Consider the following 17,761-nt stretch of genomic DNA (forward strand, 5'->3'; position numbering starts at 1 on the left):
CTTCTACTGAGGAAAGGTCAAATGTATTTGGATCATTATGGTATGGTAGAAAGAAGACTGGAAACCTAGGTTTGAGTTATAACCTGCTCTTACACTGACTAGTTAGAAAAATCACTTCATTTTTCAGAACTCAGGCTCCTTATCTGCAAAATGGGAAGAAAAATGACTGTACTATCTGTTCTACAGGGTTGAGAAAACATTTTATAAACTTAATTCCAGGGTTATAGAAGTTGGAAGGCCCACTATCTGTGGCAGACACACACACACACACACACACATATATGTATATATATATATATATATATATATATATATATATATATATATATATAGTAGGTGGTGAGAAAATCTGAGAGCACAACTTTAAACCCATCTAATAAGTGGCTTCAGCTTTCTTAAAGAACATTCCTGTGTTCTAGTTCACACAGCAACAAAGAAATTCATTCATTTCTAAATAAAATGAGGGAAAATCATGCAATGAGAGAAAGAAAAAGTCAGATGTCAGTCTAAATGAAAGGTTCCACATGCCAGAATTTAAAGAACTAATTATCTCCAGTTAGGATTGGAAAAATTGTCCAACCAATAAAGGTTTTGTTTATTTTTAGGTCCCTCCCTTCCCCTTTCTCCTTTTGGATCCTATCCCCAGTCACCCCAGTATTCAAAGCCTCCCATCTTATTCCTATATCAAGGCTCACAATCTTTTCATAAGTCCCTCACAATTATCCTAGACCATCATATTGCTGTTAGTAGCAAAGTCCATCACAGCTGATCTCTCCACAATATTGCAGCTACTGTGTACATTGTTCTCCTGGTCTGCTTATTTCACTCTGCATCTTGACTTTGATTTCTGACAGAATCCTGGAATTTTTTTAATTAATTAATTTGTTTGTTACATTAAAATACCAAGTCCACTAGCTCCCTTCTTCCCCTCCTCCCATTAAAGAAGGCATCATTTGACTATATATATATATATATATATAAACTTTGCATTACTTATTTCTATTTATCAGTTTGTTCTTTGGAGGTAAATGATAGACATAGATAAGTCATTCTTCAAACAACGTTTTTTTTTGCTGTATATGATCTCTTGGCTCCGCTCATTTCACTCTTCATAATTTCATGTAGGTCTTTCCATATTTTTTTTCTTTTTAAAAACTTTTCTTTTTCTCCCTCAATCACATGCAAAAATAGTTTCCAACATTTTAAAAAGAAATTTGAGTGGAATTCTCTCCCTCTTTCCCTTCCCCCCTGCCCCAAGCAATCATGTAAAACATTTTCCTGTATTAATCCTTTTATCGAAGGAAACTTGAACAACAAAAAATGAAAGTATATCAGGGCTCACCCTTCTCTATGCTCCAGACTTCACCTGATCTTGCACTCACAATTTTCCTCTGTAATGTCACACTCTCAACTGATTTGCAAGCTAATCTGGTAATACCTGATTGGCTGAAATGGTCATGCCTTGGCTGTGTGGCTTCCAGTTCACATACTTGCCAATTAATGAAAGACTTGATGCCTTAATCCAAAGGAGTAACTAGAGAGGTATTTTTAGGCTTTGAAAGTAAATCAATAAGCCAAGGATTTTTCACCAGAGCTGGTGTTTCAGCACCTTCCAAAGCACTAAAGTTACTACAAAGGCAGCTTCTGATTCCAACAAAATGTAAGACTGACACTATGCTTACTTACATCCTAAGAGTTCATGTTCAGAAGGACATTGGCTAAATATTACTGCTTATCTAACTGAGAGCACTAATGCTAGGAGAGGTCTGAAAGTCATGTGAAAGGACTGGTGAGGCAACTGGAGATGTTTAGCCTGAAGAACAGAAAGGTACAGGGTTCTGTGGACACCTGGAAAGACAGATTGAAGCTTCTACAAGGAATAAAGAAGGAAAGCTATGTTAGCTCTAAGGGCAATTTATGAATAGCTCCTGTAAAAAAGGAAAGGACTTCTAAGAATGAGGAGTGGGGAGTTACTGCTTTGCTACGTATTCTCCAAGCTTGAGCCTGCTTTTTCATGGAATTTGTAGGTTCTGGTAAGAGAACATTTTTACGATAATAATTAAAGATGAAAACTACTCCCATCTACTTAGCTAAGCAATATTAGTTAAAGGTGAGTTATATGATCAGAGACCAGACCTCTGCAAAAAAGGGTTTACACAGGAATGAATTCTTGGGCACAGAACTATGCCCAGCTCTAACAACCAGTTATAACCATATTGTGTCTATAGCTACACTGCCTCTGGTCTTTTTATGCTTTTTCAATTTCCTCTTTGAAAATAATGATACATTAAGGGCATGCTTTGTTTAAATCTTGTGAAGAGTATTGGGAAAAACTTGAGCAATGTTGAATCTTGGGCTAAAAGGAAACCTACCTCTCAATATAAAAAGATGACAAGATTGTATGAAAAAGACTGCACAGAGACAATTTTTTACTCATTTAAATGGCCACAAAGAAAAAAAAATATCATCAATATATAACCACATGGCACCAGGTGATTCTCATCAAAATAAAATAAAACCATTATAACAGAAAGAGTGTGTTTGGGAGATTCCTAAATAGAACAGGTAGACATTTTAGGCAGGAATGGGCTCCTCAGTGGTTCTGAATTTGCATCATTCAGCCTTCTACCTTCCCCACCCCCCAGTAATTTACAGAGATCATAAGAGTGGCAGTAGGTGGGTGCTGCTCATTAAGTACCTCCACTGGCCCTGCAATTGTCCCTTTATAAGAAAACTCCAGAATAATAATGGTTTTATGTGAAATAAAATGAAGTAACTAAACAGCTGTTTATCTAGTCCCTGAAACCCACCCCCTCACCCTTCCTGACTGCAGAATAAGATCCAAAGGCTCCCAGAGAACAGAAATCCATCTTCAGTGACCACTTATACCTTGGATGTCAGCAGATGCGACCATGAGGGATTGGTTTATTGTTGCATTGTCTGTAGGTAAGAAAGTGACAATATTGATAGTGCAGATTAAACCTAAAAATGTGCTGTTTTCCCAACAGCTAGTTGTTAAACATTTATCACTGCCAAGAGACCCTTCCGTGATTATGAAAGTTTACACTAGTTATGAAAGTTTACACTACTCAAATGAGCCAAGCTCTTCCATATATAGACAATTTCATATACATATCTCACACTGGCTTATTTCAGACTAGACCTAAATTTTTGAGATATTCTAGAGCTGAGATGGAACTACTAAAACTGTTCTGCTAAGAAGCCAAACTATCTCTCAGTTTTGATTGAGACTGCAAGAAGTGTCTTGGGGTGGGGGTGCTATCAGAAGTGTAGGAAAGAGAGGTGCTTAGGGAAAAAGGTCTGGGTCTTAGTGAAATTAAGCTTGTCTCCTACTTGATAGAAAAACAGGGTTGGTGAAATCCACTCTAGGTTCTCCTTCATGGCTTCTGAATGAGAGGTCATGTCGGTGCCCTAGTCTTCCGCCATTACCCACCGCATTTAAGTTTGGGTCAACTCACTCTCACAATGGCTGGAGTTGGGGATCATTCCTCCCTTCTTGTTAGCAATGGATCTAGCACTGAGCCTGAAGTCCAGACTACATCTGAGTTCAAATTCAGTCTCAAGATACTTGCAGTGTGATCTTGGGCAAGTTACTTAACTTCTATTTGCCCATTTCCTCATTTATAAAATGGGGATAATAATAGCACCTACCTCTCAGGATTGTTGTGAGGATCAAAAGAGATAATACCTGGAAAATGTTTAGTATAGTGCTTGGAACATAGTAAGCACAGTATGAAATAAGCTATTATTACACCACTGTTAAAATGGCATATTGTCATATAGAATAATGCTCATTTTGCTTCAACTGAAAAAAGCATGCATTTCTCTGAATTACTGCAAGAACTTCGAAGGTACTAAAAACTAGGATTTTAATATTCAACCTCCTTTCATGTCAGAGTATTTCTGCTGCATCATTATTTCCCTCTGGCTAAATGCTATGGATGGTTTATGCCAAACCTGTTTTGTTTCAGCTAAAAGTAGTTCCTTGCCTATCCCCTAGTAATGCCTATCATTTCTTCCCTAGAAGACCAAGAAAAAAGTTGAGTTTCCCACTGCATTTTAGCTGTTGTAGGAGCTAAATATCACTGTATGATATTTCTTCAAGGATAGTAGGTCTAGAGGTGGAAGTTCAGAAACCATATAGTCCAATCCTCTCATTTTGGAGATAACAATATTGAAGCCTAGATTATTTAGATTGAATTAGCATGCTGCTTCCAAAAAGTCCAAAGTACTGAATAAGAACATTGAAACTGAGTCAATTTTGTAAAACTAAGACCAGGATTTGGGAATATCTCAAAGAGTCATGAATAAGATGGTAAAATATGTCAAAGGTCAATTCAAAAAGGAAAGACATTTTCCATAGGTCACAGGATTAGTCATAAATCTAGAACTGGAGGCAATCTTGGAGACCACCTACTCCAAACCTCTCGTTGAAGTGATAAAGATTCTGATATTCAGAAAGGTCTAGTGACTACAAAGTGACAAATACAGGGAAATATCAGAGCTGGGATTTAAGAACAGTTCCTCAGGTCCCAGAACTATTGTTTTCATGTAGACTATACACAGAAAAATGATATTCGTGGTATTTGGACCTTAATATAATCCTTATTCTGCCAAGTGACATGCTGTAGGGCATGCTTTAGGTCCTGATAATAAGTTGCCAAAAAGAATGGGATGGTTTCATTCCATCCAAGGGAACACACACAGCTAGCCATTCATCAAATAGAGCCAGTTGAGGCGGCTGCAGATAATTCTCATGTTTGTTTTTCCCCTCCTGTTCTGACAGTCCCAAAAGAATAATAACATCAGACATTTATTATAAAATTAATGACTATCAACTCTACCCTAAAGCCACATCATAGGGTTGCTAACTTCTAAGTCCAGACTATGGTTCTTCAGCTGTAGTAACCATAGGGATATAGAACAACCAATTAGGAGAATCATCTATCTTATCCAAGTTCTTTTCTATTGACTATTTTAGTTCTCTAATATTTCCTATGCATTTTTGCTAAACATGGAACTCTCAAGTCTATCGGGACAGGAGTACACAATACTAATACAGCTCACTCTTCCACAGTAATATTTAACTTCTATCAATAAAAGAAATAGTCATGGGGGCAGCTGGGTAGCTCAGTGGAGTAAGAGTCAGGCCTAGAGACGGGAGGTCCTAGGTTCAAACCCGGCCTCAGCCACTTCCCAGCTGTGTGACCCTGGGCAAGTCACTTGACCCCCATTGCCCACCCTTACCACTCTTCCACCTATGAGACAATACACCGAAGTACAAGGGTTTAAAAAAACAAAACAAAACAAAACAAAACAAAACCAAAAAAGAAATAGTCATGCTGTTAGCATTTCCCTCACTTCTTTTGTATTGCACTACCTGGGTGATGATTTCTGAGGGGAAAAGAAAGAACTTAAGGACAAAAAGACTTTAGAGGAGAGCATACAATTGCTGAATATGCTTTCAGGGATCAGAATAGGAGCATGAAATTATAGTGAACATGAAAATGGTAAGAACCCAATTGGGGAAGAATTCGTTGATGTGAAAACTCATGAAAGAACCTATGGTTAAAGAATTTTGTAGTTCATTCTTGACAGGACTAAGACTCTGAGGTTCTGACTTTCCATATTATATGCCCACCAGTGTTGTATTCTTTGGAAATGAAATGGAAAACTCACTGTAGTTTGCAGTTAGGCAGCTTTGGGAGAAACTAAAACAGCTGCTGATTGATGCTTCACAAAATGAGCCTTGAAATGGTAGAGTTGGCTCAGTATTCCCCCCACTTACACCTCAAATTTATTATTATTATGTAGAAATTAAAACAAGGTTCTGAAGTTGTAAAGATGGACAAGTGTGATCCAGGATTCTTCTTGACAGTTGAAATACATTAGCATCAGGGGCAGCTGGGTGGCTCTGTGGATTGAGAGGCAGGCCCAGAGATGGGAGGTTCTGTGTTCAAACCCGGCCTCAGACACTTCCTAGCGGTGTTGGCCCAGGGCAAGTCACTTAACCCCCATTGCCTAGCCCTTACCACTCTCCTGCCTTGTAACAATACAAAGTATTGATTTTAAGGAGGAAGGTAAAGGTTTGAAAAAAAATAATACATTAGCATCTAAACCTTAGATCAGACTATTAGTTGCCCAATCAATGAGTCCCACCTTAATGAATCTTCACCTTTCGGGTCAAATATCTCACAAAGATATTTTCTATTTTATTTCCTTGGAATTCAGATACAGAATTAGCAAATAGTAGTTATCACTAACATTAGCTATTGCCCATTTAGTATTAATTTGTAGTAAGCTTCTAGAAATCTACCTTTACATTAATTTAAAGGTGCTTTTCACATCTTTCCTATAGATTCAACTGCAAATTTTTATAAGTACTTTTATTTGTTTGTTTGTTTGTTAAACCCTTATCTTCCATTTTAGAATCAATACTGTGTATTGGTTCCAAGGCAGAAGAGTGGTAAGGACTAGGCAATGGGAGTCAAGCGACTTGCTCAGGGTCACAGAGGGAATAAATGCCTGAGGTCAAATTTGAACCCAGGACTTCCCATCTCTAAGCCCGGCTCTCAATCTACGGAGCCACCCAGATGCCCCATATAAATAATTTTAAAAGGAAGAATGGCTCCCTAAGCTCTATGTTGCTACAAAAGAGGTCCCACAATTTAACTGATAAAAACATCATCGATAAAGCAAGCTTATTTTCTTTAGTATCCATAATGCCAAACATCACATATTTACAAAAACTTATTTCACACTGTTTTAAAAATCAAACATAAGCTGTGTGACCCTGGGCAAGTCATTTAATGCCTCATTGCCTAGCCCTTACCACTCTTATGCCTTAGATTGATTCTAAGGTGGAAGGTAAAGGTTTAAAAAAAAAAAAATCAAACATAAGGCTTTATGTTGTCAAACATATTGCCATGAATTAACTATTGAGCTGAGACTAAAACATTTTAACATTTCTGTGAATTAGTTTCTTAACTTGAAAAATTAAGTTTCAATATATTTTTTAACCTATACCTTGTCTTTGTATCAATAAGTCAGATGAGCGCAAGGGTTATGCAATTATGATTAAGTGATTTGCCCAGGGTCACACAGCTAGGAAGTCTCTGGGGCCATATTTGAACCAGGACTGGCACTCTATCCACTGTGCTACCTAGCTGCCTTATTTTGATACCTCCTTTCAAAGCCCATGACTCAAGGACAACAATAAAATTATAAGTAGTGGGGAACCTAGTAGGCTCAGTGGATAGAGAACCAAGACTAAAGGCAGGAGGTCCTGGGTTAAATTTGACCTGACCCTTCCTAGCTGTGTGATCCTAGGCAAGTCATTTAACCCCCATTATCTACTCCTTCTCTTCTGTCTTGAAACTGATACTTAATATGGATTCTAAGAGAGAACGTAAAAGTTCTAAAAAATAAATGAGTAGCAAACCAGAATATATTCATAGAAACTCAGGGTAAGGAACTCATGCCATCTGGTCCAACATCTACCCAAAGTATGAAAGCCTAGAAAGCTAGAATCAAGCTCAGTGGATTAGTTTAAAGTACCTAGCTTCTTCCCCTTTCTGAAAATGTTGATGTTTGCCTGCCTTCAGTTTCATACTTCTCCTGTTCCCCATGATTCCTCAAAGATTCCCAAAAGCAGTTGAGGAATCACATCTTATTTTTTCTAAAATCTATAAACCATATATTTCCCTTCATTTAAAATATTTATAGAAATTTACTCCATTTTGTTTGTTTTCCCATTTTTCTTAATATTATTTTTCCCCTCTAGTTTTGTGTATATATATATAAACATACATATCTTGACATTTCATCCTATATAGTGTCACAGTCCCCTCTAAGTAAACTTCTAGTTACCCTGTTGATAATAACAATTTTTAATATTTGCCAATATCTTCTTTTTTTCTAGGGATACAAATCAATTGAACTTATTGGGTCCCTTAAAGACTTTTTTTCCTCCCGCTCTCTTAATTACCTTATAGTGATTCTCTTGAGTTCTGTGTTTGGGCAGCAAACTCTCTGTTTAAGTCTGGTTTTTTCTTTATGAATTCTTGGAAGTCCTCAATTTTATTGAATGACCATATTTTCCCTTGCAAAAGTATAGTCAGTTTTGCTGGATAGTTGATTCTTGGTTGTAGACGCAGTTCTCTTACTTTCTGGAATATTATGTTCTGTGCCTTCTGGTCCTTCAATGTACATGCAGCCAGATCCTGTGCTATCCTAACTGTGGTTCCCTGATATCTAAATGACTTCTTTTTAGCAGCTAGTAATATTTTTTCCTTGGTCTGGTAGTTTTTGAATTTGGCTATAATATTCCTGGAAGTTGTCAGTTGTGGATTAAATGTAGGAGGTGATCTGTGGATTCTTTCAATTTCTACTTTTTCCTCTTGTTCTAGAAGTTTTCTTCTTTCAGGGCAGTTTTCTTGGATAATTTCCTGTAGGATGATGCCTAAACATTTTATTTTGTCATGATCTTCTGGTAAACCAATAATTCTTAAATTGTCTCTTCGAGATTTGTTCTCCAGATTTTTGGTTTTATCAATGAAGTGTTTCATATTCTCCTCAAATTTTTCATTTTTTAAAATTTTGTTTTATATATTCTTGCTGCCTTGTGAAGTCATTTGCTTCTAGTTGTTGAGGTCTATTTTTTAAAGACTGAATTTCATCCCTGGCTTTTTCGTCACCTTTCTTCTTCTGGTCTGATTTTCTTTGTAGTTCATTTTTTTGCCTTCTTTACTTGTTTTCAAGCTGGTCAATTCTGTTTTTTAATAGCTTATTTTCTTGTTTTAGTTCATGTATTTCCTTTTTCAAATTGTCTTCAGCCTCTCTTGATTGCTTTTTGAGTTCCTGAAGTTCTTGAGTTAATTGAATTTTGAGATCTTCCAAAACCTGTGTCCAATTCACTGGAGCTTCCTCCTCTTCTTCTATTTCATTTGCTCTCTTTTCACTTCCTGGATCAGGCATGAAACAAGGATGCCCATTATCACCTCTATTATTTAACATTGTACTAGAAACACTAGCACTAGCAATTAGAGAAGAAAAAGAAATTGAAGGTATGAAAATAGGCAATGAGGAGACTAAGCTATCATTCTTTGCAGATGATATGGTCTACTTAAAAAATCCTAGAGAATCAAGTAAAAAGCTAGTAGAAACAATCAACAACTTTAGCAAAGTTGCAGGATACAAAATAAATGCACATTAATCATCAGTATTTCTATATATTTCTAACACATCATAGCAGCAAGAGTTAGAGAAACGCCATTTAAAATCACCCTAGACAATATATAATACTTAGGAACCTATCTACTAAAACAAACACAGGAATTATATGAACACAACTACAAAACACTTTACAAACAATTAAAACCAGATCTAAACAATTGGAAAAACATTGATTGCTCTTGGGTAGGACGAGCTAACATAATAAAAATGACCATTCTGCCCAAATTAATTTACTTATTTAGTGCCATACCTATTAAACTATCAAAAAACTTTTTTACTGAATTAGAAAAAACTATAACAAAGTTCATTTGGAAGAACAAAAGATTAAGAATATAAAGGGAAATAATGAAAAAAAACAAACATGAAGGAAGGTGGTCTAGCAGTACCAGATCTTAAACTGTTCTAAAAGCAGTGGTCATCAAAACAACATGCTACTGGATAAGAGACAGAAGGGAGGATCAATGGAATAGACTTGGGGTAAGTGATGTCGGCAAGACAGTGTATGATAAACCTAAAGAGCCCAACTTTTGGGACAAAAATCCACTATTTGACAAAAACTGCTGGGAAATTTGGAAAACAATATGGGAGAGATTAGGTTTAGATCAATATCTCTCACCCTACACCAAGATAAATTCAGAGTGGGTGAATGACTTGAACATAAAGAAGGAAACTATAAGAAAATTAGGAATACACAGAAGAGTATACTTGTCAGATCTCTGGGAAAGAAAGATTTTTAAACTAAGCAAGAAAAAAAATTGCAAAATATAAAATAACCAATTTTGATTATATTAAATTAAAAAGGTTTTGTACAAACAAATCTAATGCAATCAAAATTAGAAGGGAATCAACAAACTAGGAAAAAATTTTTATAACAAAAAACTCTGTCAAAGGTCTAATTACTCAAATATACAAGGAGCTAAATCAATTGTACAAAAAAATCAAGCCATTCCCCAATCAATAAATGGGCAAGGGACATGAATAGGCAATTTTGAGATAAAGAAATCAAAACTATCAATAAGCATATGAGAAAGTGTTCTAAATCCCTAATAATTAAGAGAAATGCAAATCAAAACAACTCTGAGATACCACCTTACACCCAGCAGATTGGCTAAAATGACAGCAGGGGAGAGTAATGAATGCTGGAGGGGATGTGGCAAAATTGGGACATTCATGCACTGCTGGTGGAGTTGTAAATTGATCCAATCATTCTGAATGGCAATTTGGAACTATACCCAAAGAGCACTAAAAGTTGCCGGCCCTTTGATCCAGCCATGCCATTGCTGGGTTTGTACCCCAAAGAGATAAGGAAAAAGAATTGACAAAAATATTTATAGCCACGCTCTTTGTGGTGGCAAAAAACTGGAAAACGAGAGCATGCCTGTCAATTGGGGAATGGCTGAACAAATTGTGGTATCTGTTGGTGATGGAATACTATTGTGCTCAAAGGAATAATAAACTGGAGAAATTCCATGTGAACTGGAATGACCTCCAGGAATTGATGCAGAGTGAAAGGAGTAGAGCCAAAAGAACATTGTACACAGAGACTGATACACTGTGGTAAAATTGAATGTAATGGACTTCTATACTAGCAGCAATGCAATGACCCAGGAAAGTTCTGAGGGATTTATGGAAAAGAACGCTACCCACATTCAGAGGAAGAACTACAAGAGTGGAAACACAAAAGAAAAACAACTGCCTGAACACATGGGTCGATGAGGACACGATGTAGACTCTAAACAACCACCCTAGAGCAATTATCAATAATATGGAAATGGGTCTTGATCGATGACACATGAAGAAACCAGTGGAAATGAGCATTGGCTATGGGGTGTAGGGGATTGGTGGGGAGAGAGCAAGAACATGAATCATGTAACCATGGAAAAAATTTTTCTAACAAATAAAAGCACTCCAGCCCAAAAAATAAAAATAAATAAAAAATAGAATAAGGTTATCAACCTCAAAAAAATTTTTTTTAATTGATCCAACAAATATTTTTCAGTATAGTGGCTAAAAAGAGGGAAGAGATAATTTGAACTTATAACTCTCAACAAAAGACATTATGATAACAGATATATACTATTTAAAGCTGAATTTCTTGAAGTAAAATTCCATAGCATCAGAGAATTCCTATAAAAACCAATATATGGGAAGTGACTATTAAATTTAAAAAGCTATTCTTGGTTTATATTAAGAAGTTCACAAAACTCAGGACTAAAATTTAAAGTAAAAGAGCAACTCTAGTAGTAATGAAAGTATTATAACAAAGATGCAGAATAAATTCTTTGCTTACAAGTCAGATAACATCTAGCTTAGAAAACACATATACTTACTGCCTTGTTATTAATGGAAAACCTTTTGAGATTGTACCTAAAACACAGAGCACTTAAAATCCCTTCATTTCCTCCCAGTTTGTCTTTTTTTGTCCATGAGCACTTTCTAGGGTTACACAATAGTGCCATTCAGGTTTGGAAGCAGTCAGGTTATTGCACTGAACTGTATTTTATACCCATCTGCCAATGATGACTTCAGTTGCCCCTAACCCAATTTGACAAGGCTGCAACTCTTACCTTTACTTTTCTTGGGGAAGGGTGTGTGTTGAAATTAAACACTGCTTTTAACTTATCAAGCCTATTTCCCTCTAACTTCATAAGCAACAATCCTTCACTTGATAAGTATTTGTTCAATACCTGTTCTGGGCACAGAAATGCAGAAGAAAGGGTGGAAGCAAACAAGCCTTTATTAAGCACCAACAATATCCCAGAGAGTGTGCCAAGTGCTTTACTAATATTATCTCATTTGATCCTCACAACAGCACTGTGAAGTAGGCATTATCTTCATTTTATAGTTGAGGAAACTGAGGCAGACAGAGAATAAATACTTGCCCAGAGCCACAAAGGTAGTAAAAGGCTACTTTTGAACTCAGGCCTTCCTCACTCCAGGCCCTGTACTACAACCACTTAATTGTCTCACTATAGAAGGTGATGAAATTTTGGCTAAACATTTCTCTACATTAGGAAAAATTTTGCCTTTTGTATGATTTCTAAATAAAGATTTATTTTCCCATTAAACTCTTTCCACAACAGTTTGTAACAGCAAACATTTAAAAAATTAAGCAATCCAAGCTGGAAATGTAATGTGTTGGAGACTGGAGGTGGAGAATGGAGTTGTAGTCTTGAATCTACTTCAGGATTGTGGTTTGACTTCCACTGCTCGGAACTTCAGTTTTCTAATGTAAAATGAGAAGGGGATCAGATAAAATGAACAACTTTCCTTTTGTTTTATGAGACAAAGCTGTAAATATGGTAATTATAGAGGAATCCATTTAGAAAAACTAGCCAATGAATTATCTCAGTAAACAATGGTGGTGGACTTCTCAGAGTGGAACCAAGATGGCAGAATAAATCAGAGTAGTTCTGAGACACGAGAATTCTCTTGAACCAATATTAAAATATTGCCACAAAACAAATACAGGAGTGAAACAACTTTCCAGAATAGAAAAACCCAAAAGCTAGGCAGAGAACATCTGGGACACTAGGGTGAGAGGAGAGCAGAGCCAGCAAGAGGCTGTAGCAAGGAGGGTAGAGCAATCTGCTGACCCAGATTTGGAATTTTGGAATTTATTCCCAAGCCAACATCCAGATCCTGAGATCCTGCCAAGGCAAATAGCAGTCCAGGCTAATCCATATCCCTTGAAATTTCAAACCTGTGGAGAAGTCCAGAGCCCCAGCCTAGTGCAGTCTGGCCTGAAGTGGGCTGATCCACGGTGGGGCCAGAGTGAAGCAAGGACTCCCAGTCTGGGCTTGGGATGAGGAAATGGTTCAGAGTTTGGGGTAGCTGATAGTACTCCCCCACCCCCAACCCCACCCTTTTTGCCTAAAGCTCAGGGCAAGAGTTCCAGGACAGGGCAATCAAAGGTGTGCCTTATTAAGCCAAAGGCTACAATTTAAGTACTTCCTGACCTGATCAAGATCAAAATAAGACCAGAAGCTTACAGCTAAGACTAAGGCAAGTCTTTGAGCTATCAGGATCTCAAGGGTCAATTGAATCAGCAGGGGAAGAGACTCTCAGCCCTCAGCCCATCACATCATCCTCCAAGAACTAAAACTAGTAAAAACCTAGAAAATAAGCTAAGAATAGCATCAAGGAAGGACTGAAGTTTAAGAGGGAACTCTAACCTCCCAGAAAAAAGAGACTACCTATAATTATATAGGAAAAATGAATAAACAGTGGTGGTTTCTAATTATATCAAAGAATATATGGCAATATCTAATTTGCTTATTAGTCTCTTTTTAATGTTGGAGGGAAGCCAGATTATAAGGTAAAATTAAAATTTATTAAAGGAAACTTAAATTGTATGATCTGAAACTAACCTTTTAAGATGAAATGCATGGACTTAAAAAGCTCAGGAATTCCAATGTAGTTGTTAGTCAGTATTGCATTATATGCAACAAAACAAAATCCATGTAGGTGGATGGAAATTCATGTCTTGACATAGAAGTAGCATCTGGTATTAAAACACGACACAGCATATTGGAAAAAGGCCCTATATGTCACATATTCTAAAACACACCCATGAAATATGAGCATGAACTTATGCCACTGAAGTGTTAAAGGAAAAAAGCACATTGTAAGAATATTAAACAATTCTGGAGAATAGAAGGTAAAAAGGAAAGTAGAAAGAATAAACGGAAGATATTGATTTGTGTTAATACTGATCTTTATGGACGCAAAAATGCTTGAACAAATGAAGTTTGTCTCTGCTATGTTATGGTGACTACCTAAACCACTCAACTTTGGTTCTATGGTTTTGGAAATCACCAGACCCTCCTGATGGGATTAAAGCCCCTTAATTCAGGGCTACCTAGCTGGTACAATATATATGATATATAATAAACTTCACTAAATGTTTTTCAAATCAACTAAAATAAAACATATACTTTATTTTCATTGTATCCTTTTAAATACTTATGAAGTAGAACTCTGGGATTTTTTTTAACCTTTACCTGCTGTCTTAGAATCAATACTGTGTATTGGTTCCAAGGCAGAAGAGCAGTAAGGGCTAGGCAATGGGGATTAAGTGACTTGCCCAGGGTCACAGAGTTAGGAAGTTTCAGAGGCCAGATTTAAAACTAGGACCTCCCATCTCTAATGAACCACCCAACTGCCCCCTAGAATTTTTTAATGATAGAGTCTGAACACATAGTAGAAGTGAGTTAAGTAATTTAAATATAATGATACACTATTAAACACTGAGGGATCATGGCCATTTTATAAACTAATCCATAATCAACCTGGCAGTCATTAACATAAAAAGGCATTTAATTTCTTTATTTTTTTATTCGACAAGCAGCAATATCATGTTTGTCATTTTAATGTAGATACAATTATTAGGTTATCTGTCATATTACAATATTTAGGTTTTTTACTTTATGTCCTTTAAGATACATTAAAAAAAACACATCAACTGCAAACGTGAGGAGAAAAAAAAAGCATGGTACCCAACCAAATTTCCACATTTCAGCAATACTTCACTCATTCATTTAGTAAAGTTTTAAGAAATGTCATAATGACATGAGCTTGAAATATCTATAGGCATTTTCATTGACGCTCATGACGTGGCACTGGTGATGTTGTAAACAGCAGAAAAATAGAGGCTGCCAAGTGACCAACTATAGAGGCACAAGCCTGCTTCTTCCCACAGGAACACACCAAATAGTGAGTTAGGATCTTCTTAAAAGCACACCTGCAGGCAGCCGGCATCATCATGCCACATAGCTATATTCATCTGCTGATGCTTGGCTTCTTTCAATGTACTGTTTGTCTATCAGAACTTCAATGCACTTCTTAATCATGCTAATGCTCGGATTAAATCGAGCTCTTGACTGACTAATAACCTATGGAAGAGAAAAAGAGATTTCAAGTTCGTATTAAATAGTGAATCATATTAACATACATCTCAAAATTTTAAATTTATTTCATGAAAATCTGTTCCTGACCAAAACACATTTTATTTTCAAATAATTACTGTTTCTAATGTTTCTAACCTCAGAAATTAAATAACACCAAGTCAAACCAATTTTTAATGCCTATTACAAAAAAAGCTCATTTAAAGTCTAAAAAGCAATATAATGGGGGTGGGAGGCCCTATCTTCTATATGGTCCCCTCTTCATATTTAGGGAGTTAATTTTGGACAAAGAGTTATGCATTCAGTGATAATAACAGTTCCCAGTTAAGAGGCAGACATTTAAACAAATATAAAATTTATTCTAAATTAAATTTCACATAAATAAAACCAAAATGATTATAAATGCAATACTTTGTTATTTTGATGTTAAGAGGTAGAAAGACGTATAGAAAGGAAGATTAGGTGGAACAAGTGGGATTAAAAAATTATTTATGACTATCACAAAAATCTTACATTTAGTCTAATATAATGGGCTTCATAGGCCTAGCCCTCCTTAAATAATCAAAGGACCATTCAATAATTTGGTGAAATCAAAGACTATGAGTATAGTCAATCTAGATTATTCAGAATGAGCATTTGTGAACAGAAAGTTATTCTCATTACGATAATAATGAAGCATTTCATGACACTCCTGAAATATTATTTTAAAGAAAATCTAATTGATTCAGTCATATTACACCATAGCCAAGTAATACTGAAAATGAATTTATGACATTATAACAATCTTATATTAAAGACTTCCATTTTGCTTTACCTCCTGAATAAGAGCATTATGCCGCAACACTTTTCGAGCTTTCATGATGCGGACTATAGCAGCTTGAAGATACATTTTTCTGTCTTCATCTACAGCACTTCTGGTCTGCTCCATTTCCTATATCATCAGGAAAAAATGATGATAATCCATGTAAAGCCAATAAATATTCAAACATGTATTTAATTGTAATTCAAAATTTAAATTAATGAAAAATAATTATCAAGTAGTTACTGCATGCCTCTCAACATGGTCCATGCTGTAGGTCTCTCATTATAAAAAATGCTATGTTTCTAGAGTTCAAATTTGAGAGCTATTAAGAGGATTGTTTTTTCTTTTGGGGTGTGATGTAGAGAAGACTGGAGGCACCAATGTAGATAACTAACAATGTGGAAATTCCCTCAATGTGAATCTGTAACTGCTATAACTTACAGTGATATAAATATGTCTGTGCACTGAAAGTGACCAGTCCATGGCACGTGTCAGGGTAGAACCTGACTCTAGGTCTTCTTGACTTTGAGACTGTCAAATTATCCATTAGAAAATGTTTCCTCTTTTTAAAAGAATGTTTTCTCAAATGCTGTATTTTATCAAAAAGAAGAGTAATTTTCCAACTTCCTGCTAGTGGCTCCATCCAATCTAATTTGATTCCACACATTTACTAAACACATGCTATATGCGAGGTACTATGCTAGAGATATAACAATCAGAAGGAAATAGTGACCTCAGGGAGTTTACATTCAACTAAAGAGATATGTAACCAGACAATCTATAATTGATAGTTTAATCAATGCTTGGAGTGTGACTCTTAGAATTATAAGAATGTCACCAGATTAAAAATGTAGTTCCAGGATAATACCTGAGTTAGAATTTAAAGTGTGTATATTGTTAGAGTAATTTTAAGTGTTATATTAATCTTAGGCAAGTTACTATGTTAATCATAAGTGTGTTAATCCATTCTACACTGTACTCTATAAACAAACTAGTTCATGTAGGAGTTACAGAGAAAAGAACGTCATCCAAGACTAATTGGGGTCTGGAGGACTAATGGGTCCAGAAATGGTCTCCAAGACCTCTTGCAGGGGAATTGGGGACAGAAATGAAACTACAAAAGTGTGGGTTTTGCAAGATGAGGTTCAAGGTTTTGAACTGGGATTAAACCTGCAGACTTCTGGCCCTGTGATTTCTCTATCACAATAAAGTCAGATCTTTACCTAAAAGGGTCTCCTAGCATCTTATTTTTACAGATACAACATGTATATGAGCAAGAGAGGCAGAGATTAATAAAGAACTCTTATAGAACCTGAGGGGAAGGGAGTGTTTTTGGATAGGGGAGACCAGGTATAGAAAGGTACAGAGATGTGAGTGATGGAATGTTATAAAGAACAGGTGGCAGGCAACCTAACCATAATGGAGATCAGTGCCAGGCAAAGTGCTAGCACTTTAAGATTCAAAGAAAGGCAAAAACAGTTCCTGCTCTCAAGAAATTCACATTCTAATGGGGATTAAGAAGGGTTCCAAGTGGTTGCATATTATTATTGTTGTACTTGATAATAACAATAACTAGCATTTAGTTATTTAAGATTTTCTTTAAGGTTTGAAAAGTGCATTAAAAATATCATCTCATTTTATCCTCACAAAAACTGCAAAATAGGCAAGGTGGCAGATAATTTTCCACTCGATCTCATCAGGAGGTACTATGATTATCCCCATTCTAAATGAGGAAATTTATATGAGAGAGGGTTAGGTGACTTGAAGGGTTTACATAGCAAGTAAGTGTCAGAGGTAG

General features: G+C 36.1%; 1 protein-coding gene across 4 annotated transcripts in view; it reads right to left on the minus strand.

Moving 5' to 3' along the window:
* Positions 1-14,572: 14,572 nt before the first annotated feature.
* Positions 14,573-17,761, minus strand: part of CUL2 (cullin 2) — a 136,879-nt gene continuing 133,690 nt past the window's right edge. For all 4 annotated transcript variants that reach the window (XM_044678736.1, XM_044678737.1, XM_044678738.1 and 1 more), the window contains 2 exons: positions 15,976-16,092; positions 14,573-15,149 (listed from right to left, as the gene is read on the minus strand). In XM_044678736.1, coding sequence (XP_044534671.1) covers positions 15,018-15,149; positions 15,976-16,092 — 249 coding nt within the window. In that variant the 3' untranslated portion in view covers positions 14,573-15,017. The remainder of the gene's footprint in view (positions 15,150-15,975; positions 16,093-17,761) is intronic.

This window comes from Gracilinanus agilis, chromosome 5, assembly GCF_016433145.1.
Source record: "Gracilinanus agilis isolate LMUSP501 chromosome 5, AgileGrace, whole genome shotgun sequence".
Taxonomy (NCBI): Eukaryota; Metazoa; Chordata; class Mammalia; order Didelphimorphia; family Didelphidae; genus Gracilinanus; species Gracilinanus agilis.